The sequence below is a fragment of the Beta vulgaris genome, chromosome 7 (assembly GCF_026745355.1).
Source record: "Beta vulgaris subsp. vulgaris cultivar EL10 chromosome 7, EL10.2, whole genome shotgun sequence".
In the NCBI taxonomy this organism is placed as follows: Eukaryota; Viridiplantae; Streptophyta; class Magnoliopsida; order Caryophyllales; family Amaranthaceae; genus Beta; species Beta vulgaris.
Window position 1 is genome coordinate 35,581,268 of NC_079208.1, and position 25,906 is coordinate 35,607,173.

The 25,906-nt window shown below is 37.3% G+C and overlaps 1 protein-coding gene across 1 annotated transcript; it reads left to right on the forward strand.

The window, feature by feature from the left end:
* Window positions 1-4,177: 4,177 nt before the first annotated feature.
* Window positions 4,178-9,147, forward strand: LOC104899213 (phosphatidylinositol:ceramide inositolphosphotransferase 1). The gene is made up of 12 exons (XM_010686364.4): window positions 4,178-4,784; window positions 4,902-4,991; window positions 5,930-6,016; window positions 6,097-6,165; window positions 6,729-6,809; window positions 7,388-7,459; window positions 7,630-7,690; window positions 7,787-7,889; window positions 8,300-8,395; window positions 8,491-8,537; window positions 8,628-8,755; window positions 8,845-9,147. The coding sequence occupies exons 1-12, from the start codon at window positions 4,707-4,709 to the stop codon at window positions 8,929-8,931; spliced, it is 999 nt and encodes a 332-aa protein (XP_010684666.1). The 5' UTR covers window positions 4,178-4,706; the 3' UTR covers window positions 8,932-9,147.
* The last annotated feature ends 16,759 nt before the right edge of the window (window positions 9,148-25,906 follow it).

Below are 25,906 nucleotides of genomic sequence, written 5' to 3' on the forward strand. Positions count from 1 at the left end.
GAAATTGTGGAATGATTTTGGCTTTAAGCTGAAAAATGAGCTACATGAAGAACTTGACAATTGTACTATAATTGTTGCATGTGGCCTACATGCGTAGGATTAATTTAATGGTATTTAAAGTGAGATAAAATATTTTTCCATTATAAGATAGCTCAAAATATGTGTTATATAAAATTAATGACAAAATCAATCTCAACACCAAAAACTATAGTGTGAGTGCAACCAGTGCCACCAACCTTGATTAGTAGGCAGAACATCACAAATTGTTAGCCTTGATGCAGCGAGTGTCATAAATGATATCGAAATTCCCTTTTCTTGCCAGTAATGTGGAATAAGTAATTATTTTGTTTTTGATTTTTCCCTTTCTTCTTTCATTTATGCTATTTTTTTCTTAATTAAAAGAAAGAGTAAAGTGAGCATGTGTTGGGAGAAGTTAGTTTTGGCTTCATTTACGACACTTGTTGCACCAAGACCAATTGTTTGTGATATTTTGACTACCAATCGAAGTTGGTGGTGTTGGATGCACTCATGCCATAAATTATTGTGTTGAGACAATTTTGCCAAAATTAATTTGTCTTAATTTCTCTAATTTTTAAAAATATAGGTCTAATATATTTCAACATGGTACCTAATTAGAGTTTATGTATCTCCAAATAATATATATACAGTTGCCTTATATCTTAATGGTATAAACATGTCTCTTAAACTTGCTTCTCATGTACTCCCTTTATTTTTAAAAGAATTTTTTTACTTTATGTTTGGATTTGCTTATAAAATATTGGTGTACTTTACTTGTTCTTTATCTAGTAAATATCCGTCCCCTTTCCACACGATCCGAGTATTATAATTATGGTTCTTGACCCCGCAACCGGTTCCGAGATCGAGTGCGAAAAACTAAGGGTGTGCAAAAGACCGAGACCGTAATTTGGTTCGGTCCATACTGGTGGATTTCGATCCGGTCCCCGATCATAAATTATGGATAGATTCTGGTTTGGTTTCGTGTAAAATCCCGGAGTGGACCAGAATCCATAATTTTTTAAAAAAAAACAATTCGCTGCCTGCATGACTCAATACTTCTGTCCATCACAACAAAACTAAGAAACACTAAGTTTCCTTCATTATCTCACCCTCCTTTCCTCTTCTCTCTCCTAAACACCCTAAATTCCTCTTCTTTCTCAGCCACGACGGCACGCGAGACCACTGCCACCGCATTCCATCATTCACCGCAGAAGTGACGCGAGACCATCATCTGACATCCGTCTAACACTGATGAGGCAAATAAGGGTAAATTCCTCTTCTCTCTTTTGTATTTTTCGTTCATGCATGTTATTTGCAATTCTATTATGTTTTTTTTTTTAATCCTTATTTATTCATTAATTTCAACGGTTTTTTAACAAAGTACTCACAAGTTTTCAAAAAATTCACCAGTTACCCTCGAACTTTTGAAAATTCACCAGTTACCCTCGAACTTTTGAAAATTCACCGAGTAACCCTAAGTTTCATGCTAATACATCAAACTGCCCTTAATGACTAATGATAGTTAGCTCCATTAGTCATTAACCCTAATTTTTTGTTTTAAATCCAAATTAACCCCTAACTCTAAACCCTAACCCTAACCCCTAACCACCAGTCCACCACCTGAACCCTAACTCCACCACATCCCCCATCCTCGCTGCCCCCACCCCATCCCCCCACCTTTGCAGCCCTCACCCCTGCATTAACTCACGCTTCCCCCAACCTCTTCGAAAATCCGCAACCTACCCACCCCATTTGATTTCGCAACCCCCTACTCTACGCAAGTTATCGGATCCCAAAAGCACACAACGACTTCTTTACCACCTCAAAGAACCCAAGGAGGAGATCTTTGTCTCGAAACCCCCACCCTCAAATATCAAAAAGTTGCGATGGATACCCCTAAATTTGGGAAAAGCAGAGCTGCCGTTGTCCCTGACAGTCCAAACTAGTCAGACATTCAGGTTGAAGAAGCGAAAATTGAAGGGGTGTAGGGAGGGGCTGCGGAAATCGAAGGGGGTGGGGGGAAGGTGGTGGTTGTTAGGGTTCAGGTGGTAGACTGGTTGTTAGAGGTAGGGTGAGGGTCAGGAGTTAGGGTTAAGGGTTAGAGGTTGGGAGATTTAGGTTTAAAACAAAAAATAATGGTTAATTACTAAAGGAGTTAACCACATTTAGTAATTAAAGGCATTGGATGTATTAACATGAAACTCGGGGGGTACCCAATGAAATTTCTGAAAACTACGGGGTATTTGGTGGAAAAATCGTAATTTCAATTTTCGAGTGTTTGTTTTCATTAATTTCAAATCCTTATTTAAATTTGTTTTCATTAATTTCAAATCCTTATTTAAATTTGTTGCATCGTGAAAAAAAAAGAAACAAATCCATTTCGGTCCAAATATGCACCGGACCAGAATTTGCAATCCAAAAATTTTAGGAATTTCGTTCTCGGTCCATTCCTGTCCCGGTCCATTTCGATTCCGGTCCGATTCTGAACTGATGCACAATCCTAGGCAGGATAATATCTATATGACTGGGAATTTTTTTTAAAGAGGTTGATATATGTAAAGTATGTGAGTTGAGAAACGGCATTAAAGTAACCATTAAAGTTTTCTTTCTCTCTCCTCTCAAACTTTCTCTGCCTTCTCTCTAAAACAGCGCTCCTCACCATAACCCTAGGAACTCGCCGGAGGTCCGGCGCCGCGAAGGATTCCGGCGGGTTCTCCGGCGAGTTCCTCTTCATTTCAATTGTTTTTTTCGTCTCTCTGCGTCTTTAGTCTTCTGGTCCTAGTTGTGGACTTCCCCCTCCCCCCTCCCTCCTCCCCTCTTTTCGTGATATTTAAAACTAGATCTGGGCTTCCCCTTCCCCTCTGCTGTCCCGGTTTCGTTTTTAGCAGTATAGGTTTGGTCTTTAGCATCCTTGCCGTCGCGTAGCCCACCTCACAGCTCGAAGGTATGGTCGGTGTTTACTTCTCCGCGTGCGTCATTAGAGTGTCTTAGTCGTTAGAGTTAGTTCCCCTCCTTGTCCCCTAGTAAGTGGTGTTTGAAGTTTTAGGTTGTAGCTTTCCCTTTCCCGATCCCCTGTTAGTCCTGGTAGTTGTAAGTCATAAGCTCCCCCTCCCCGTTCCCCCCCTAGTGTGAGACTTAGAGGTTAGTGTCCCCTTCCCCGTCCCCCGCTAGTGTTAATTGTTGGTTTGTCTGGCTCGCAGTGAAGTTTGTCTTGCAATTTTCTGATCGTTAAACGGCGTTGTTATCGGCATAGTATTATGTTCTGGGATTATATCATTTGTCTTGTTTATGTTCCTAGTTTAAGCTTTAGTTTAGATCTCTTCAGATCCAGTTATGAAGTTGTAGGGGTTCAAGTATTGGGTAAAATGAGAGGCAATGGCTCCATTAATCTTGTTATGATTCGATCTTCTAGATTAGAATTGTCGTGGTGGGGTCTTCGGATCCGTAGTTTGGGTGAATTATTTTATTATAATTCACCCCAAGTTCATGTGATGACTTTCAAAGTGAAAGTCATCACACTCAAAAAATGCATCTTGTGGGAGGCCCTCCAAATCAATTTGGGGCAAGTTTCGACCTCCACCCTTTTAGAGTTTTAGTCTCGTGAGACTAAACTCTCGCTACCCTCGAAGCAGGGTCTGAAGTTACCAATGGATGTAGCTTCTTTGTTACTTTATTCAGTACGATCCCAGGAAGCCGCTTCTGTTCAAGGACCGCCTTGGGAACTGCGACAAGCTATTTCTGAAGATTGTATGGGTGTCATCTCTCAGCAGGTTTCCGGTCATATCGTGTCTTCTTCAAGACTTTGTCCACAACTCCCCCTATCATTGTTTGTGCTAAATTTAAGTAGGCATGGATATGTAATAAGTTATGTTTGTTTCTTAGAATATGTACGAAAAGAAGCTCGTCTAGCTTCAATTTGCTTTGTTTTATGTTCGGTTGTACTACCGCTAGGATGTACTTCCAATTTTACTTAATGCAAATTTTACCCGTTGTCAAAAAAAAAAAAAAAAAAAAAAAAAAGAAACGGCATGTTTAAAGATGTTTCAAATAATGGCAAGTAATTACCCAAACATTAAAATTTGAAAACTCTGGAGTCTGGAGCCCACTCTAAAACTTTTTTTTAATCCTTGTTGACCACGACCTCTATCCTGCAGTTTTCTCTTTCTTGACCCAACCCTCAAATTCCAATTTTGAAAAGCTTTGATATTTCTTTCTCACTTCTCATTAAAAAGCCTCCTTTTTTTGCCAATTCAACTGTCTCTCCGTGTTCAACTCGCGTTCAAGCCAGCCACAGGTGACGAATCCAACTTCTTCTTTTCTAGAGAGAGAAATTCAAACAAAATAGAGGAAGGGATAAAAAGGTGAACAACGTGAGCGAGAGAGAGAGATTCATCCTCAATTATACAGTGAGAATATTATAATTAATCGAAAATACTAAATTTTTTTGTTCAATCTCAAATTTTGATTTAAGTTTTTAATTACTTGACGGAAGTTAGGGTTTTTAGTATTCTTCGCCTTTTAATCTTCAATTTTCATCTTTGTTTCCTTCAATTCTGGTGTTCAGCGATCGATTTGATTTGATTTGGTTTGATTATCGAAGTTTTTTTTAAGCATCTCGAATTTCTGAGATTCTTGAGCAAATTTGGACAAAAAACTGGAAATTTTTCGAATGATGTTGACATTATTCGATGCGTTGTAAAGTAATATGGCCTTGGATTTCTATTGCTTACAAAATGTCGCTTTACATCGGTCGCGAAGCTTCAAAGGTGTCTTTCTCTCTCTCTCCTCTTTTCATCTTGTTGATTAGCTTGCTTGGAAGGTGATTTTCATCTCCAATTTTAGGGAGTTTTGATTAATTTGGTTGATTTTATCGTGTTATGAAGCTATGGAAGAGATTTTGTGCGGAGGTATCTACAGAAATTCAACTTCTCGCAGAAAATTGGAAGTACATTCTAGGAGGACTCGTTTTTCAGGTTTTTTTTATAACTTTTTACTTGATTAAATTTTTGATATATTTTTTAAATTGAATTTCTTTTGATGCAGATGTTGGTTGATTACAATCAACTGCAAAACTACTTGATTTTAGATATATTGATGAATTGATGCCTCCAGTTAGGCCTTGATGAAAACAAATATTTCGGCCAAATTGTCTCTTGATAGTGAACTGCTGTATATGGTGATGGCATGATGATTGTTCTATGTGGATTGAACTGAGAAACTTTGAAGCTCTAGAAAACTCGGTTTTTTATTTTTTATTTTGTGAGGAAATTATTTTCAAATATTTTGCATGTTTGAAGCTGGTAGATTTTGGTAAGAAGTCATAAGCCTTGAACAGAATTTTAGATATTTGAAGACAATGTAGTATGTTTTTGGAGGATAAATATCTCATACTAAGTATAATTAGGTGTTCTCTTGCAGAATTTTCGAGGTTGCATGATCTCCCAGGACTGTATACTAAATATCTCATGCTAAGAAAATTAGTACTTAATCTACTTTGGTTGAAAATCCTTAAAGAATAAAAAGAAAAAAAATTCTGTGAGAAAGAGAATATATTTAAAAGACTTTAGATTGAAAAAGTGTTTAGAAATATCTGTAGTTTTATGAGCTCAATCTAAATGGGACATTGAAAGCAAATCATACTTGTACTGTAGATACTACAAGGATCAGGTAAACTACAGTTTTAATGGCCTATGTTGCTGTCAAACATATTTCATCATTGATCATGTTTCGCCTTAAAATGAAATGTCGATTGTTGTTTCCTTGGTGTTTTGCATGGTGGTTTACTTTGAAACGCAGGGACTTTTCTCGAAAGTGAAAAGTGAAAAGTGGGGGGCTATTTTTTTTACAATTAGTATTTTTTTTTCCAACTTGCTTTATTATCTAAATTGTGAAATCACTCTTTCTTTGACAGTATATACATGGTTTGGCTGCCCGAGGCGTTCATTATATACATCGTCCTGGTCCAACACTTCAGGATGCTGGCTTCTTCCTTCTTCCTGTATGTTAAAAACCCAAACTATTGATTAGTCTCTTCTTCTTATTTTTGATATACTTAGCACTCAAAATTCATGACTGCAGGAGCTTGGACGAGACAAAGCTTACATTAGTGAGACCGTTTTTACTTCCATCTTTATATCATTTGTCCTGGTAAGTTTATTTTTATGTACTACACCCTGTTTCTTCTTGTAGCAACTAATGTACTATGCATGAAATATTTCATGGCAGTTTTTCAATATAAGTGTTATTTTCGAGCTATATACATGATGATTTTAATTGTAAACCAAAGAAGATTTCTAATTGTTGGCAAGATTTGAATTTAGCTGAGTAAGTAGGTATATTGTCTACTAAAAATAGTTAATCTGAGTCACTTATGGTGTTGATGCTTTATACTGATTATATTGCTGAACTGACTTGTACATCAACACGCTTGAATCTTTCATATTATTTGGCTCTCTTGCTCAATGACTCATAGTATCGGAGAAGACCTTTTTTGCAATTGGACAACGGCTGTCCAGGGATCATTACTTATAATTTTGAATTGGTTTCTACTGGCAACTTCTTTTTGTTTGTACTAGCAAATGCCAATAACTTGTTTTGAAGCTTTTGGATCCACTGTTCAGTTTTCTGATCTCCGTTTAACATTGTTGTCTTGTCTCTTTTTAAGCTTTGGTTGTTTGTCATTCTAATAACGTAATATATTCCTTTTGCAGTGGACTTTTCATCCATTCATTTTCAAAAGTAAAAGGATCTACACAGTTCTGGTGTGGTGCAGGGTCCTTGCTTTTCTAGTTGTAAGTGCTTTTCTCTTTGACTGCAGTTTTTTTCCCTTCCATGAATAGACTTTGTGGATTATCATGTGTAGAGGGGTTTGAGAGAAGGTCAATTTATTATCTATGAATTGAAAGTTAAGTACAATTAATGTCATAGGTAGCTGGCTAGTTGTTGAGGGTGAATTATCTGGTGGAATTTGGATGCCTTTCAGTTTTTGATTATATCCGAACTCATAGCAATAACAATGAAATATATTTTAGTTGAACCATTGTCTGCATTCAGCTTGTTGAAGCTTTTAATCTGTATCCACTTCGACTTTGAATTTTGTGCTGCATTGGGTTTGCGGGTTGTACATGTAATGAGATAGTGAGAGAAGCAGCATTCTATCACACTCAGATATGGTGTTATTTTCTGACTGTGGACTTTCTGAAAGTAGTTGCGTCTTTATTTCTGCGTAATTGCGTATGCATGTAGTTCTAGTAAATCTGTTGCCGCAAATTTTATCGTGCTTACTATCAAACAAACTGTTTTCCAATGTCTTAAATGGTTTATGCTACCTGAATTTTTAAATGATATTGTTGTTATGGTCTTTCTTCAGGCGTCGCAGTTTCTTAGGATCATCACATTTTATTCTACACAGCTTCCTGGTCCAAACTACCATTGTCGTGAGGTAAATCATTTTGAGTTTCCTAGTTAAAGTAGAGTAATATATGCTCTCTTTTCTTCCCCATGTCTTTTATCATTTGTTTTCAGATCAGTTACATATCCTTCTTTCTGCTCATATCATAAGTATCCTTGTTTGATTTCGTATTCTGAACAAAGTGATGGCTATGCACACAGGGTTCAAAACTTGCTACTCTTCCCCCGCCACACAGTGCATTTGAGGTCCTTTTGATTAACTGTAAGTTGCTAGCTTTGAGACTTTTAGCTTACCTGAATCCAGATGTGTCGCAATTTTATGCAATTTAATGCTCAATTTGGCCTGTCCAACTTGCAGTTCCTCGAGGGGTTCTCTATGGCTGTGGCGACCTCATTTTTTCATCGCATATGATCTTTACACTTGTGTTCATTAGGACATATCACAAATATGGCACTAAGAGGTAAATTTTATGAACATAGTATTTATTTAGAGACCTATGATCTTGTTTTTTAGCCAAACTCTAGCATGACAGACTAGCATAGAAGGAAATATTGAAGACTATAACCTTATTCTTTCACTTTAAAGAAAGTATTAAGGAAAAGTAACAACTAACAAGTCCTGGTAAGCTCAGATATAAGGGCAAGTTTGTTTTACAACAAAAGTTACGCTCATATAAGTTTGCTTTAGTTCTAATGATTCAGGTGAAACAAACGGAGTCTATGTTTTCAATCTCATTTCAGATGGCAGTGTTTTCATGACATTATGAAATGACATCTCTGTCTTGCTTTCTGGCTTTGAGTTTCTTTCATCGTTATGATGCCTGCTTATCTGTCAGCTTTTTTTGACAAAACATCTTCACGTTCAATTCAGGTGGATTAAGCAATTGGGTTGGCTACTTGCTGTGTTCCAAAGCTTATTGATTATTGCTTCTCGCAAACATTATACAGTGGATGTTGTTGTTGCGTGGTATGAATAATGGTTTTTTATTAATAATCATCGGAATCCTGTTTGTATTAGAAAATTCCGCAGTAATGTAATTAGAAACGAATGTTTGCTTGCAGGTATGCGGTCAATCTGGTTGTTTTCTTTGTTGACAAGAACCTTCCTGGTCAGTGGCGATCCATGAACTCGGGTCTACTTGAAACATTTGTTTTTTCTCTTGCGTCATTTGTTAAGTTGGGTTGTTATGGTATTGCAGAAATTCCTGACCGGTCAAGTGTCGGTGCATCTCTCTTGCTACCCGTGAGCAACAAAGACAAGGATAGCTGGAACAAGGAGGAAAACCACAAGCTCTTGAATGGGAACTCTGTGGATCCCATGGATAGGGTATGCCGATCCTTTCAATCCAGATTTTGTTGACTTTGGGTATGATGTATTTTGCTGATCGTTGTTCTCGTTACTTTGAAATTATGCAGAGGCAAAGAAATGGAATGAACGGCAAGATTATGGAAGATGGACTTGCAGTTCACAGTCACAGTGAAAGTGCAATTAATGGCGCATAAATCTACCGAGAAATTAACAATTGCATATGGTCGACTCGAATCTATGCTTGGAGTTTCGATGGATGCTCGTCTGGATATATATCATATTTTCAAATGGAATGAAATTTTGGTCACTGGTTTTAAGCATTTGCCTCGTCTTGTAGATTTTTGTTATGTATAAAAATTTCAATTCTCAAAATATTTCAGTTAGATTAGTTAAAGAAAATATTTAGAATCCTCGTGGTGTTATTGGTCAGTGATTAGTCAGTGGCTCAGTGCATAGATCATAGCGCTGCAGTTGTCTGGTATGTTGTGCAGTATGCATGTGGGAGTATCTGGCGAATCTATTTTAAAAGGACTAGCAAAATTTTCCCATTCTGAACATAAAAAGGGCCAACAATTATCTATCTGACAAAAAACCTTTTTCAAATTAAACGAAATTTACAACAATTTGAAATCAATGAAAATTCCATCTCAACAAGTTGTCTTGTAAGATAAAGTTAATATTGATTTAAATAGGAAGTTTCCTATATTTTCTAATAGAAGTATTTATTCATTAGTTGAAAATTAGATATCTATTTTATGTCGATGAGTCTGTCTCTTGTAGAAAATGAATCTTTAGTATGGCACGTCAACTGCAGCCCCACCACGCGAATTTTTTGTGGCCAGCATGCATGTCTTCTTCAAGTAATTCTTTACATGCTGTCTGTATATTGACCAAGCAACCATGTAAGAGCACATGCAAACACCCCTGCTCTCTCTCTCACCACTGTTCTAGTTCTGGCGTGAGTTGTTAATCGACTTTGTGAATGACTGGGCTTTTACAGAACATTAACGCTGGCGTTGTCGATCAGTCGACGTAGCTCTTTCCCTTATTGACATGTTTGCCTTTTGAAATCACATGCCCCCGAACACTCCCTGCTTCTCTTGTCAATTGGTGCCAAGAAATGTACTGTTACATTGTACACTTTCTCGAGAAACACTCGTTTTCTACCCGTGTGACGTGGAGAGTAGTATCGAACATTTTAAGGGGGTAACAATAGCTCTTACAATTGGTAACGAAAATAGAAACAAAATGTTCAAAAGAAAGAAATTTAATTGGTGTGCTACCTCTTGCAAATGGTACTTTTTTTAAGTATCATTATGTAGCTTTAATAGTATCAATTAGAAGAGATTGGTACCAATCTATGTGATATTACCAATTTAGTATCTATTGCCTAATAGATGCTAATGAAGACTCTACTTTCCCTTTTCTGTTTGTTCTATTGGTGTTAAGTTACTTTTTTTTGTCTTTAGTTGGGTAGAGTTGATAAGAGAGAGGAAAAAAAAAGGGTGGTGTCAAATCACAAATTTGGTGAATTTAAGATTAAAAGGATGTATTCTCCTTCTAAGTTTTAATGTGAAATAATATTTCAGAAACGTGCTAAATAAGACAAATGAAAAGAGACAAGAAGAGTAATATCCTGATCGAAGAAATCATTTTGATTTCAAGAAATTCAAATAGGCCCCTTCAATTAGAAATTGGAGTTGGCTCAAGTGGTGATCTTTTTCATCTTCCCTATCAAGGTAAATGGTTCAATTCATACCCCAAGCATTTGCTTGGGGTTTAGGAAGGAGGAGGTGTTGGGGGGTATCTGGCTTGTAATGAGCCTCTGGATGGGGACCCTATGCGAGGACAACCCAAAGGAATTTTTCTTACCAACTTAATAAAATAAAATAAAATAGGCCCCTTCAATGAAATAAAAAATAAAAAGTTCAAATGGGCTGATTTTTTAAGGCCTTAAATTATGTTTTCTTTTCTTTACAAGTTACTGGAACACCTCCATGTTTGAGAACTAGTTGTTATTGTCTGTTAACATTGTGTAGTATAGCGATGTGTTTTCAACAAGATATTTGTTTTAACAGGTTGCCAAATAAAATCAAACATAGTTTGCAAATTATCTTTTGATCAATGGCAAGCGGATGAATAGTCCGTGGGGATTCATTCATAGTTCCATAATTTATGACTTTATACAGTTAGTATATGATTGAAGTTTTTGAAACAACGGTTTTTTTGACATGATACCCATATAAAATTTTAAAATTCATGGGGTACCCCTATAGTTTCAAAAATGCACCAGGTACCCCTACTGTTTAGATGAAATACCCTTAATGGCTAACACCATAAAGTTTATGTTAAGTTTAGAGCCAGATATACCTAATTATATCATATAATCACTAATTAACCTAGTTATTGCATGAAATACAATTACAATAAATACTAAAAAGGAAAAATTAGCCTTCCTTCCACCCCACCCCACCCATCACTACTGTTGAACTCCCTATTGAGAACCACCCCCACCCTGAAAACAGTCGGAATCCCTCTCCCCCACCCTTGAAAACCTCTCACCACCCCCTAAAAACTACTTCCACCCCTTTAGCAACCCCACACACACCTCAAAATAAGCCCCCATCCCTTTATGAAACCCTACTTTTTTCGATTTCTTCAACCTTCATTCTCTCTCCTACTTCACTTGCTCATTCCATCCACGATAACCCTAATTTTACAGAAAGTCCACCGACGGAGATCCTCGATGAGATTTCGACGTGCTACGGATGCGGAGGAGCTTTGCCGCACTTGATTTCAGACATGTTGGTTTCCAATGTCTGTGAGCGAAGTTTTCATTTCGAGCGCACTGGACTTTCGCCGACTTCGTTGCTTTAGCATGAGGACTGGGTGTGCATGTGGGGTTTTGAATAAGCTGGTGTCTTGAAAGGAAGGAGGCCAGAGGTGTTAGATTTCTTGTTATTCGCCGCCGAGTGAGGGTTTCAGAAGGGTAAGGCCATTGGTTGGGGTGGTGGGTGGGTGAGGGTTTTAAAGGTTGGGCCATGGGTTCAGGTGGAGGTTTTTGAGGGTTGGGGAGAGGGATTCCGGCCCTTTTTCGGGAAGGGGGGGGGGAGGTGTGAATATGTGTAGGCAGTTCGGCTGTAGTAAAGAGGTGGTGGAGGGAGTGGAGGTGCTGGAGTGGAAAGATGGTTTTTTTTTTTCTCTTTAGTAAGTTTTACGGTGTTTTCACCATATACCCCTAACGATTTTTTTTTGCACCAAATACCCTTGCAAGTTTTCAAATTCACTATATACCCTTGACCTTTTAGAAAATACAACAAATTACCTTTATCACTAATGGCGTTAGACTTTTATTAGTCATTAATTCCTAATTCCCCTTTAACCCTAATTAACTAACCTAAACACAAACCTATCCTAACTCTAACCCTAACCCCTAACCCCCAACCACCATCCCCGCAGCCTCCCTTCCCCCCACCACCCCCGAAGCCCCCTCCCCATCCCTTGTAACCCCCTCTTCGCATACCTGCAACCCCCTCACCCCTCCCAAAACCCCGCAGCCCCCCTCCCCGCGAGTCACTTTCTCTAAGCTTCTTCAGTAGTGAGTTTCCTCATTTTGAAGTGGTGGTTGGGTGGTTAGGGTTAATTAGGGGTTAGGGTTAGGGATAGATAAATATAGATTTAGATGATCTAATTAGGGGGTTAGAAGGGGGGATTAGGGGTTAATGACTAACGAACATTAACACCGTTAGTCACTAAGAGCAAGTGAATGTATTTTTTAAAAAGTGAAGGGCATACGGTGAATTTGAAAACTCGAAAGGGTATATGGTGCAAAAAGAAATTTGTCAGGGGTATATGGTGAAAAAATTGTAATTATTATAATTTTATTTGATGCAGAAATTAGGTTAATTAGGGATTATATGAAATAATTAGGTTAATTTAGCTCTGAACTTAACGTTTGCGTTGAGGGGATTTCATGCATTTTATCCAAACAGTAGGGGTACCCTGGTGCATTTTTGAAACTATAGGGGTACCCCATGAATTTTAAATTCCATAGGGATACTATGTTAAATAGCTGTTGAAACAACTAGTTGATTTTATTAGCAAATTAATATCAAAATATTTGCTAGTCCGTTATATGCGCTTGGTCCATCTCTTACCATCTCTATTTTCCTCAAATTGATGAACTCAAGTCAAGCTTGAGTTAGAATAAAGCTATGACTCATTGGATTTTTGAATAGCTCACTAGTTGTTTCGTATCATTCACACCCCTCTCTAAAAAAACAAAAACAAAATATTGCAATAGATGTTAAAACAAATGCTACTTTAAACACCATCTTTGAGTTATCGATTGAGCAAAATAAATTCTACAAGTACTATGGAACTTATTATATCATAATAATGAAGGAATATGTCCTTAGACATCCCAAAAATTACTATATATAGATAGGGATTAAGGTATGAAGATAATAAACTTCATTATTTTAATAATAATATTTTCTTGCTAAAAATATATATGATTATTAGGACAATATATATTTATTGGGCCTATAACTAAAATATATTAATCCTATGACGTCACACATTGTAGCACAAGTTAGAAAAAAATCCAAATCCATTAAGGATTAGGGTTGGGCCGGCCATAAGGGGAATATTAGGAGAATTAGTTCTCCTAACTTGCCTATGACTCTTTTATTATATATAGGATGTAATATAAGGGTTTAGGCATGACATTCATTAAGAATAATCTTTTCACAAAAGAGAGAACTTCAAAAACCCTAATCTCCTCTCCCCTAAACCGGCGCCTAGAGATGTAAATGGATCGGGTTCGGGGAGGGTGGAGCGTCACCCGCATCCACCCACTCCACCCGATCCATCCATCACCTGCATCCATCTCCTCCCGAATCCATCCATCCATTTGTAACCGGGTTAAACGGATGGATCGGGTGATTAACGGGTGAAATTAAATAGTATTAGGAGAAGAAAGAAAAATTACTAACAAGAACCACTAATCCATTTATATAATTCTACTTACTATGTAAAATCGTCTCCAAACTAACCCTAATCCACATTATTAACATTTATATACTTATATTATCATCTTGTAACTTTTGGGCTATAGATTAATAAAGCTATAAAAATGAAACAACCCAAATTTTTTTTAAAAAACATATTTTTTACTTTAAACGGGTGACGGATCGGGTGGTAAACGGGTGATGGGTCGGGTTATGGATGAAAAAATATCACCGGAACCCGACCTGCATCCATCACTCAGATTATCCGTCACCCGGCTATCATCCGTTTAAATCGGGTTTTTCACCCACTTAATAAACAGGGTGGAGCGGATGGTCGGGTGATCCATTGGATATTGCCATCTCTACCGGCGCCTGTACCATCAAAAGGAAGATAATTTCCTCTCTTCCGTTCTAGCAAACGTTCATATCCAATTGGTGCTCGTGGACTGATTAGAGGAGCCATACTTGGGGCTGTTAGATCTTCGAAGCTTGCATACAATAGAAAAGTCATGCTAGTAAGGTTTGATATTAAATCCCAATTGAATGATTCATCTATTTGATTATGTTTGAGATCTTATGATAGATGTTAGGAAATTATTTCCTGAAATTCCGCTATACATGCATTTATATATTCCTACAATGGTATCAATTTTGCCTAATTCATTATATTCATATGATCATGTTATTGTATGTAAAGTTATTATTTTTATGCAATTAAGGGAAGATTTATTTATAGCTTAAATTTGCATATTTGATATTAATTAATTGGAAATTATAAATAATTGATTTATTTTGTCATTTATGCTCAAATAATTTTATAAAGGCATGAATTTTTTATATTATGTACGAAATAGAATGGTTAATTCACTCCAAAATTTTTGGATTTTTATGAATATATGTGTTAGATTTAAAATTATTTAGGGCTTAGTTTCATTAACCATTGAAATAATTTGTTAACAATTAAATATTTGATTTTTAATTCATTAAATAAATCTAATGTTCATCACAAACATAGATCAAACACAATTTCATAGCTGAAAATAATTTTTGAATTTTTTCCACTAATTTGCAAATTTTTATGATATTATTTATGAATTTAGATAATTTTTATGTTTAATTTGATTATTCACAATTTAAGTATACAAATTAAAATATTTGATTTTATTTGTTATGATGATTCAGTAGATCACCCTAAAGATTATTTCAATTTTTTTGAATTTTAATTGTTAATATTCTAAATTTTTTGGATATAGTTTGATTTTTGCCCTAATTTTGGATTATTGTTTGATTTAATGTTTAATAGATATTATTAACTCAAATGTAATCTCAACAAATCTAAAAAAAGTTGTTTAAGATTTGTTGATTAATTCAAAAATTTCTGCCAAAATTCTCGAAATTTATAATGCCTAATGATCAAATCTCTTAAATCTTTAATTAATTGTTGAATAAAGATAAATTTAATTTATATGTAATTGCTGCATAAAAATTAAAAGGAAGACAACCACCATAACTGTTGGCTTCACCTAAGACGGCGAAGCCACAATATAGGAAGGAGGCAAACGGTAAGGGCGACAGTCAAGCACAATGCATGTTGGACGTGCGCAGCCGTGAACTGTTGTAAGTGCTTGTGGCTTTGCTGTCGGCGCCGGCTGGTGGCTGTGATTGTCGGCAAGTTCTGGGGTGTTGCGACAAGAGCATCCGACCAGTGGTCTTCTTTAGGGGTGGTGGTTGGTGTCGTAGTGGCTGGTGTAAACCATCATGTTTGTGAGGTGAAGGGTGGTCGGTTGTTGGATGGTTACCTTGTGCTACCAGTCAACAGTTAACATTAAAAAAATCTGTTCGGGAAAAATGTGATTTTCTGAAGTTGAGCATGGATACAAAAGTTTCCTATTATGCAAATTTGTAATAGTGATTTTGCCATGTTTAAATGAATAACTGAATTAAAATAATATAGTTTTATAGATAATTTCTATCTTAAGTTTGTTAAGTTTTATAATTATTATGGAAAGTTATACCTGCTTATTAATTGTTAATAAGTAAATAGTTTTTATTTATTTTATTTTGATATTATAAATGCGTGGATGTTTAATGTAATATGTTTGATATTATATTTTTCACATTATGACTAGTAGGGTCCAAATTAGGATAGTAAATACGATCTACAAATCGTTAAATTTGAAAATTAAATACTATCTGCAAATCGTTTGTATTTTTGTAACTTTAAATTTTCGTTATTTATTAAATTCAAATTAAGTAATCAAGCAGGAGGGTCCAAGGAGTTTCAAGGATGGTGATCCATGGAGATTCAAGGGAAGATTTATGAAGATTCGTTATATTCCTAAGATGAAGGGCCATACTAGATCATTTTAATAATTGCATTTATTAATTTTAGCATTTATTTTATTTAAATGCTTGCTTCCAAGTTTGTATGTGGTTAGTTAATATATGTGATCACTGTTAAATGACCATATTAGTAAACTTAGGTCCCTGAAAAGTAATATTGAGTTTTAATTGCTTTTCCAAATAATACATATAAAACTTTAGATCATGAGTAATAGGTTCTACCAAAGCAGGGTGTTGCTCATAATTCCGGGGATAGTAAGGTAGGTTTTTTGAAACTTACATGTCAATGTTTAGTTTAACTCAACAACATCATTAAAAGATAAAGTTTTGGGTTTTGAAGCTAAGAGAAAAGAGTAAACAAAGACTTGCTAACATGTCCATCAAGAACTGTAATTAGTTATAATTAGTAAAGTGTTTACTTACCTCAACTACTACAAATTGAAGGCAAGGCCAAAGTTCGTTTTATTGTAGTGAGAGGGGATCTTGGTTAGGTCTTTATACAATAGGGGACTTTCATTTAAATAAAGGGTGGTAGTTAATGAATTTTTTTTTAATTGTTGCTTTCTTGATAAACATTGATTGAATCTTGTTTTATTCTTTTATCGTAGTCATCATGTCTAGTTATATGGTGTAGCTTAGCTTGGGAAAGTTACAACCCAACTGGGAAGGGCCATACCGTGTGACCTCGATAGTCCGCCCAGGCACCTATCTACTCGAAGACCAAGATGGACGTCCTCTGCCTCAACCATGGAACGCGGACAACCTTCGTAAATTCTATGTTTAAATTGGTTTGTCCCTCGAGTTTGGGGGCATACCATATAGGCACTTATGATCATCTTGTAAGGCACTGAAACATGTGTCCCACTTATTTTGTAAGGTACTCAAAAACGTGCCGATCGATTTAAAATTGCCTTTTCAGGCGTCATCTATAACAAAGTTACCTTTTGAAGAGAAACTTGGTCTATATAAAAAACGTTAGAACCCCTCGAGTTGCCTGGGGCTCATTAGCCCCTGAGCAACCTCGAGCGAGGTCTCTGAAGCACCTCGGGCTGCCTGGGGCTCATTAGCCCCTGAGCAACCTCGAGCGAGGTGTATGAAACCCCTCGAGTTGCCTTGGGCTCATTGGCCCCTGAAGAACCCTCGAGAGAGATCTTTGAAGCCCTTCGAGTTGCCTGGGGCTCATTGGCCCCTGGGAAACCTTGAGTAAGGTCTATGAAACCGCTCAAGTTGTGCAAGTATCAGAAAATTCAAGAAAAAGCAAGTAAAAACTCGAAGGACAAACCAATGAGAAAAGCAGGAGTTTTATTCCATTAATGATAGTACAAACTATCGAAGTCACTACAATACCAGTCCAAAGAAAAACTTAGATCAAACAAGAAAGCCTAAGGGTACAATGTTTACCCTAGTAGGAGACGTAAGAAAAAGAAGAGCCTGGGGAGAAGGAAGAGAAAAACGAAGAGCAAGAAGATAAGAAGAAGAGCCATGGCTCATCCCTCGAGATTGGCCGAACGAGGAGCTTGTTCCTCGACCGGCCCCTCCTCTAGGGAAAGCGCCTTGACGCCCTCCTCAACCTCGCCCCAAGGAAGGCTGGGGGCAAGCTTCTCGAGAACCAGCCGCACTTTGCGGAGAGCTTCGGTCTGCCCCAATCTAGGAGGCTTGTAGGGAGGCATCCTCGAGGAAGGTCCTTCCCTCCTCAGACTCTTTCCAGTCAAGGACCACGGCCTCCCGGCACTCTCGAGCCTTGGCAATGGCCTCCTCAGCACTCTTTCGAGTTTTCTCAATCTTCTCCTCAGCCCTCTTGCAGTCATTGACCGCAGCCCTGTGCCTCTTGCTGGCAGAGTCCCTTTGTTTAAGGGCGATGTCGCGGGCTTGCTCCAATTATGTCTTCTTCTCCTCGAATGCTGTAATAGCCTATATTTTAAGCAGGTTTAATAACGACTTTATAAATGAGATTTGATAAGTATAATAGCTTATATTTTCAGACACGTTTTAGTCAAAGTTAGCTATGTTCATATTAGTAAAGAAATTACTTTGAGAATTATTATTATCGTCTAAATTAAGTTCCAAGCACAAATAAGTTAGTATGGATTTTATATAATAGAGATATTGAGTTAAGTTTAAGCTTTGAAATAAAGGAAACCCTTTTTAATTACAATTTATCTCTCTCACTCATGTCATCTACTCTAGATGCTAAAGCATCACTCTCTCTTCTTCATAACTTTCAATCAATGCCAAAGTGTATTTTCCCATAAATTAATTTTCTCTTCAATATTCAGTTAATTACCCAAGTGTTGAGAATTGGGAGAAACCCAAACCAAAATAAAAACCCCAAACAATAATTTTCTCTCTCCTCTGATTTTATACCCCGTACTGTGCATGCTCAATTTCTGCATTTTGGAGTCGAAATTTGCCAAAACTTATTGAATCAAAGTTGTAGATCTCGAAAAGTTATTGAACTTAGACCCAAAAATCACTTGATTTGGAGTTCGGAGATATGAGTTATGGTCTTTGTAAGTTTGGTGTTCTATCTCCATTTCTCTCTCCTTGTTTTTATTCCGACAATCTGTTTCCCAATTATCTACAACATGCAATCAATTTTGCTCTTTGTTGCTGAATAAAGTTGTAGATCACTTCGAGCTAATGAATTTGGGCAAAAAATCACTTGATTTGGAGTTCGGAGCTATGAGTTATGGTTTTGTAAGTTTGGTGTTCCTATCTTCATTTCTCTCTCCTTTTTATTCCGACAATCTGTTTCCTCAATTATCTACAACATGCAATCCAATTTTGCTCTTTGTTGCTGAATAAAGTTGTAGATCACTTCGAGCTAATGAATTTGGACAAAAAATCGCTCAATTCGGAGTTCGACTAGAGTTACGCCTCACACAAGTTCAGCACTGCTGCTGTACTTGTGTTCGCTGCTGTCGTGGTTGGCTTGTTTGCCATGTTGTCATTGCTAACTTGTTGCCTTGTTGCTGTCATTGTTGATATTCCTTTCCATATGAAGGTATAAGCTAATTTTTCTTAATTCCTCATCTCCTTTGATTCCAATTCAAGTGTGGTGCAATTGGATTTTATATTTGATTTTAGAAATAAACTTGGTTCAAATTTTGTTATTGATTAGCAAATATAGTTATGATAAAAGTTAAAAGTTTGTTCAACTTAAAGATTAAATATTTCCTATTTATTTAATGGGTTGGATTGAGGCTTATAATTTGTATTTATATTTCTTAAGTTAGTTTATGAAATCAAATTTCAATAAGCCATGTTGTTTGATAGTATCCTCTATCTGTGAATTAGAATGAGGTTAATTGGAGTTAGAGATTGATATAGTGAAGTGGATTAGTAGAATGGTTTGTAAATAAGGAGTGTGGGTCGTTCATGAGAGAGGTTAGAAGGTATGAGAAAGTTAATTTCTTTATCTAATTGGTAGTAAGGATGTTAATTGTTGTTCATATTGTTGTGAGGTGATTGTTGGAGATTGATAAAGAATTTGGAAATGTTGGAATCTTGAAGATTATTATGGAATTGAGCATTCTTTGGGGAAAATGAAAGAGGTACACACATGTTTTCTTCCTTTTTTCAATATATTATTGATATTTTGATTGACTATATAAACTATATAAGCTGATCTTGATATGTTTTCATAAGTTAAACTTATGTTGTATTTAAATGTGATTTGTGTACTATATGGTTTCTGAAATACATGTTTATGAGTTTTAAGACAAAGGTAGACTAAATCGCATGTTAAGTTCTATTGGCTATAAGATATATTGTTTTGAAACTCAATAGTATAAATTTGTTTGATGAACCAGTTTTGTGATATGAATAAGGCATGTACATTTGGTTCTAAATGAGAGTTTCACTATATTTTCAATAGTTATAAGTTTGATTCTATGAGTTCAGTGAGTTATATTAGGGGAATGGATAAGGTTATGAAGCTCAATTAAATTTCAGAAAAGAGTTCGTATATATATGGTTATAAATGTATAAACTTTATAAGAACATAATACCTGAAGTTGTTGAGAACCTCGGTATCACATCTTGGTAACATTAATTCTTGTTCAAGTTTCGTGTATGAATTTTTAAGAAATCAATTATGATGTTTGATTACCCATTTCGAAATACATGCATTAGAGGTTGGAAGATATGGGTTTGGAGTTGTGGTTGTAATTTCAGAGTACGCTATAACATGAGTTCTGGAGGACTATTATTTGAGTACGGAAATATACATGTAGTAAACTATGAACTAGAATAGTATGAACTATTATTATAAGGAGAAATAAGTTCAGATTAAAAAGTTACATTATGTCATAGAAGGATAGCAACAAGGACTATTTGAGGAATTTGGTTTTGTAATATTGAAAGTTATGTCAAAGTAGTTGTGGGACAAATTAGTAGATCGAAGAATTATGTTTGAGAATGTTAGTTATTATTGAAAAGTGGAGTTGGGTGATTGTGTAAGTTTTGGAGTGCCAACGTCAATTAATGGGTAGTTGTCGATATAAAAATTATATGGTTCTTAAAGATCAGACGACTATAAAAGTATATATATTGGAAGAATATATATATATATATATATATTTATATATATATATATATGAAATGAGAAACACTCAAAGTTGTAACATAGAGTTAAATAAATGGTTTTGTAATAGTGATATCATATAAAAGGTTGGAGTGGTGGTTTTGGGAAGTATCAGACACTAATTTGGTTATGTTGACTAGTCGAGGGAAGTGATACTGAGTTTGGAAAACTTCTATTATGGTATCAATGAGGAGTGCAAAAGAGCTTAGGAGTCTTATTTTCTAATTGGAGAAGTAAAAATAGGAGATGGGAATGTGGAAAGTATATAAATGATATGTAGAAAAGTCAAGTTAGATATCTAATTATTTGGAAGTGAATTTTGGAAGTTCAACATTAATCTAAGCGTTAATAGAGTGGTTACAATAGCTATGTGAGTCCAAGAGATGTTATAACCAAAATAAGTAATTGAGACGAATTATTAAATATTGAGGAGTAAGATCTAATGTGAAGGTCAATAAGGAATAAAGGATCAAGATATGAGTGTTTAAAAGAATATGAAATAGAGAAGTATAACTTACAGTATTTAAGTTATGAAAGGTCATATCTGGAATTGGATTAAGTAAGAAAGTTTAAAGTATAATTTTCTATTTAAGATAAGTAAGATTATGTAAATGAATATTGGGAAAGAAAAAAATATAAAACTAGATAATAGAGAGCATGGTAATTAAAGTTATATAATGACAATACGAAGCATATGGTGTTAAGGCTAATATGAGCTTTCAGTACAAAACATGGGACGTATGGTTGTGAATAAAATTAAGAAGGATGAGGACAACGAGTTGAGTATTGGAATGGAGTGAGATATTTTGACTTGTCATAGTAATTGTGGGTGATTTATGACAATGTAATAAGGTTATATTCTGGCAATGAAAGTTCATGTATTGGGAATAAGAAAACCTTTAAGGGGAAAATTCATATCATGAGAATTTTGGAATGATATAGTTTAGATGCTATAATGTTAAAGACGGAAGTCCAGGTACAAAGAGAAACTATTATGATGAAGGAATTCCAAATCATGTTAGAGGATACTCTATAGTCTACAAGTAAAACATTACAGATTAATCGCACGAGCTTAGAATTGGGTCTCGAAATAGTTAATTATCTTATGAGTCTTTGAGAATCATATTTTTACTTTTGTTTATGTTAGGATCGATTGCGGAGAGACATTTGATTTGAATACGTTTTAAGTATATTACTTCCTTGAAAGGAATATATTGAGGTAAGTGAGATTATTTGAATTCGAGTTTGTGTTATTATAAGATTATGAGGTTCAGTATTTTGGATATGTTAATACATTTCAACTTTGTTTTGTTTACGGACGGAGGTTTAAGTCGTTAATACACTTTGGAATTGATACGCGATACGAATTAAGAACAAGAGTATAATAAGTTTGGAAGATATAAGTTTGTTTATTGGAAAATAAGCATTATGATTTAGCGATTGTTTTATGGGAAAGTAAACAGAAATTAATAGACGAGATGCTCAATATGTGTTATGGAGCGGTATTGTTCCTTTGAGTAGTCATGATCCAAAGGTTATTGAGGTTATGTTCATTTTAAGTTCAGTATTTTTGTTTCTGTAATTATTTTGTCAAAAGTTCCAAATTCTTGTTAACTCACCCCTTTTGATAAAGTTTAAATGAGCACACTAAGTGCCTATACGACTTGTACAAGATTATATCCTTATATCTTTACACGTAACTAATATGTGAAATTGTTAACGTAAAACAAAAGATTTCAAAAGAAGATCCAAGTCTTGCAATGATTAGCAACACCATAGTAGTGGTGATTATTTTTCCTCTTCATGGATAAATATGTGTTCTTTGAAGCACGTGTGGTATTGATAAACTGTGCATTTAAACTATTTATGTAAATAATCTATGGATACAAGTGGGTAAAGGCCGATACCAAATAAGGTACGGTATGAACAACAACCCTTGGAGGATGGGTGATCTCTTTTCGAACCCTCGCTGGGTGGGTGAAGTCCAGCAGATAATAAAAATGGGACATGTCCTGGTTAAGGCTTGCAAGCACAAATATTTAAACGGTGGGGTGACGACCGGCCTCCATTAGCTTAGAGACAGTCGGCTCCTTGAGTAAGGAACCCCTCTCTATTCGTGTTCGCTTTACCCAATAAAATTAAATGCTATAGACCCGAAGGGTTTTTGAATGATCTAATTGGTGATCTTCATGATAAAAATTCTTACGTTAATACGATTGTGCAAGGATAGAAATCCTGAAATTTTTAAGCAAGTACTTTACTTGTGAAACATGCCGAATTTCTAGCATGAATTGTATACGAATGGTCTTAAGCCACCAAAATGAGGTTTTGGGATGAGCTTATGTATTTCTAACTATTTGATTTTAAGTATTTTTGAAGTTTGGGAATGTTCCACTTGATTAATAATAAACCGCACAACTATATTTTAAGCCACTAAAATGAATTTCTGGTTGGACAGTGTGTGTACTCAGTTTTTCTGATTTTGTTCTTGGAACCTGTCCTGGTGGGGGCAGAGTTCATTGTTAGTGATCTTCCAGGTTCGTGCGTGGAAAACTCGGAATGGAGTAAAGGAAGAATTTAGGTATCAAGGTTATAGTGAGATGTAATGGTTCAGAGTTTGTATTAGGGTTATATAACCTTGTTTGTGAAGAAATTATTATAGTGCTTTAGAAGTCGAGCAAGGTATAATTGTAATATGTTATTGGTTATTGAGGATGTGTTGTGGGCCCTGACCCACAAGTCCAGGATCGTGTATTGAAGGTTTTATTCCGCTTCGAGTAAATAATTAATTCGAGGCTATTAAGTGTTGATTGTGTTTTGTGTATCTTAATTGTGATTAGTTAGCAGCTCGGAAGTGCGGACTGTTACAAAGGCTTTCGAGGAATTGGCCATCGATTCTTGGGCCTCCGAAAGCCGCATCTCGGCCAGGCGCAGGCGGGAGACGAGAGCCTGCCTCTCATCCCAAGACATCTCCCCAGATGCAGTCCCGGAGGATATTCCAGGAAGAGACCTTCGAGCCAGGGCCAGCACCCTGATCGACAGCTGGAAAGGAAAGAGAGGTGTTAGCAAACATAAAGCTACAAATCAAAGCAACTATGCATGAACCAGGAAAATCATCTTACCTTGGTCATGGTCGCCTTGACGACCTCGACCTCCTGACCGTCGGGCGATAGACACCCCCTTTCGTCCAACTCCGTCACCAAATGCTCCGAAGCCTTGTCGAAGCGTGCAGCCATCTCGGCCCTCGAGAGAGCTGAGAATGGTAATCTCATAGCCTCCTCAACCAGGGGCTCCTTCTTCTTCGAAGTCGTCGCAACCACAACGGCACTCGAGGTAGCAGGAGCCGAGGGGGCGGGAAGGTCCTCGACTTTGATCAAGGCCGACTCCTCGGCCTTCACCTCCTTCGGCTCTACTTTAGGAGCCGGCAAGATTGAAGGCTGTCTTCCCCCGTCAAGGGAAGGATCAGCCTCGAGCTTCACCACGGGGGCTCCCGTGGTTGCTCCCAGTGACGAGGAGCCCAAGCCCGCCTTCGCCAGCCTTTGACGCTTGGCCGCTCGAAGAGCCTCGGCAGTTATCAAAGGAGAAGACATTGGCAGTCGAAGTTTAGTAAGGAAGGGAGATAAGTTTTAGAGAGAGAAGAAGAGGAAGAAGAATTGTGAAATCTCCTAGGGCTAATTGTCCGTACTTATAAGCGAAAACCCACTACAAATCCCCAGAAAAGCATTAATTGCCCCTCTCTAGCGGGCTCCCACGTGGCAAGGCCTAGGAGGAGGCCTCGCGTAACCTATACGCGCACCGGTCAACGCCCGTTGACATCCAACCTCGAAACCCGTGGGCATCGAACAACACGCTACATCGAGTAACACAAGATTAAGCAAGAAAAGATTGAGCAAGGGATGAGCAAGAAATGAATCTTCATTTTCATTAATGAACCAAAATAAATCCTAATAGCCGCTAAGGGCTTGGCTAAAAATGAATCTTCATTTCTACCAAAAGGAGTCACTTAGGATGCCTCGCAGGGCGTGACTAGATACAAAAGAAAAAGACTACCACTAAGAGGCATGGACCTAGTCAGAGCTGCTCGAGGGTCCACTCTCGGAAGTCTCAGATACAGCTTCGACGTCCTCGCTGCCCAAGGAGCCATCACTCGAGGCTGCTTGGTCATTCGAGCTCTCGGGGACCACCTCTTCCTGAACTCCCGGCTCCGCTGAGGCTTGAGGGTTCCCAACTTGTTGAGACCCCCAACCCATAAAATCGGAAACGTCAATGGCGTCATCAACCTCGAGCGCAGGACTGGCCTCATTGCCTTCGTGGAAAGCAGCATCAACAGAAATGTTGTACTCTGCTTCGATCGGAGACCAGCTCGCTTGAGGATACACCATCCTGAAAGTTTCCCGGAGCCTATCTACAGCCTCTCGAGCCGCCACTTCAGTTGCCTCGAGACCCATGTCAGCCACAAACTCCAGACCAGACTTCGAGGTTTTCCACTCCTCGATGATCTCGTCTCGTTTGCGTTGGACGCTATCTCTTTGGCTCGTCAGGTCCTTAATCCTTTTTTCAAAGGCAGCTTTTTCAATAGCCCACGCTGCCCTCTCATCTTCGAGGCTCTTTTTCAGTACCTCGATCTCCTTGGCTTGTTCCTCGGCCAACTTAGTTTTCTCCTTCAAGCCCTCTCGAAGCTTGCGGAAGCCGGCAGTATGTCGATGACTCATTACCGCCATACGAATCGAGTGCTGAGGAAAACAAACAATGTTAGGGAAATATTAGTGCAAACAAAACAACCAAGCCTAGAAGAAATTCTAACTTACGTCAATCCAGGACGAGTGGAGTTGCTCGACTTCCTCCTCCTCTGTCAGACCCCGGATCAACGTCTGATCAGGCCTCGAGACGAGTCTCTTGGCCAATGAATCAAAGAGGTCGGCTTTTTCAGGAGTCGACTTCTGTGTGAAGTCTCGAAGGTCCTCCTCGGTCTCCACCGCCTTCCTCTTCTTCACAAGGGGAAGCGTTTCCGCTTGGGCCAAAGAATCCTCGGTCTCTGAGGTTGCAGTCGATTTCCCCTTGGCCCTCGAAGCCTCCCTTGCTGCTCAAGGGATGTCTTCCACATCCACAACTCTCCTCTTGGCATCCCCTCGAGAAGTGATGATGGCAGACCTCGTTGGAGGGCGGACCTTCAGCCTTTTCGAAAGATCCTGAGGGAAAGAAAGGTGAGATGTAGCAAGCACACTAAGC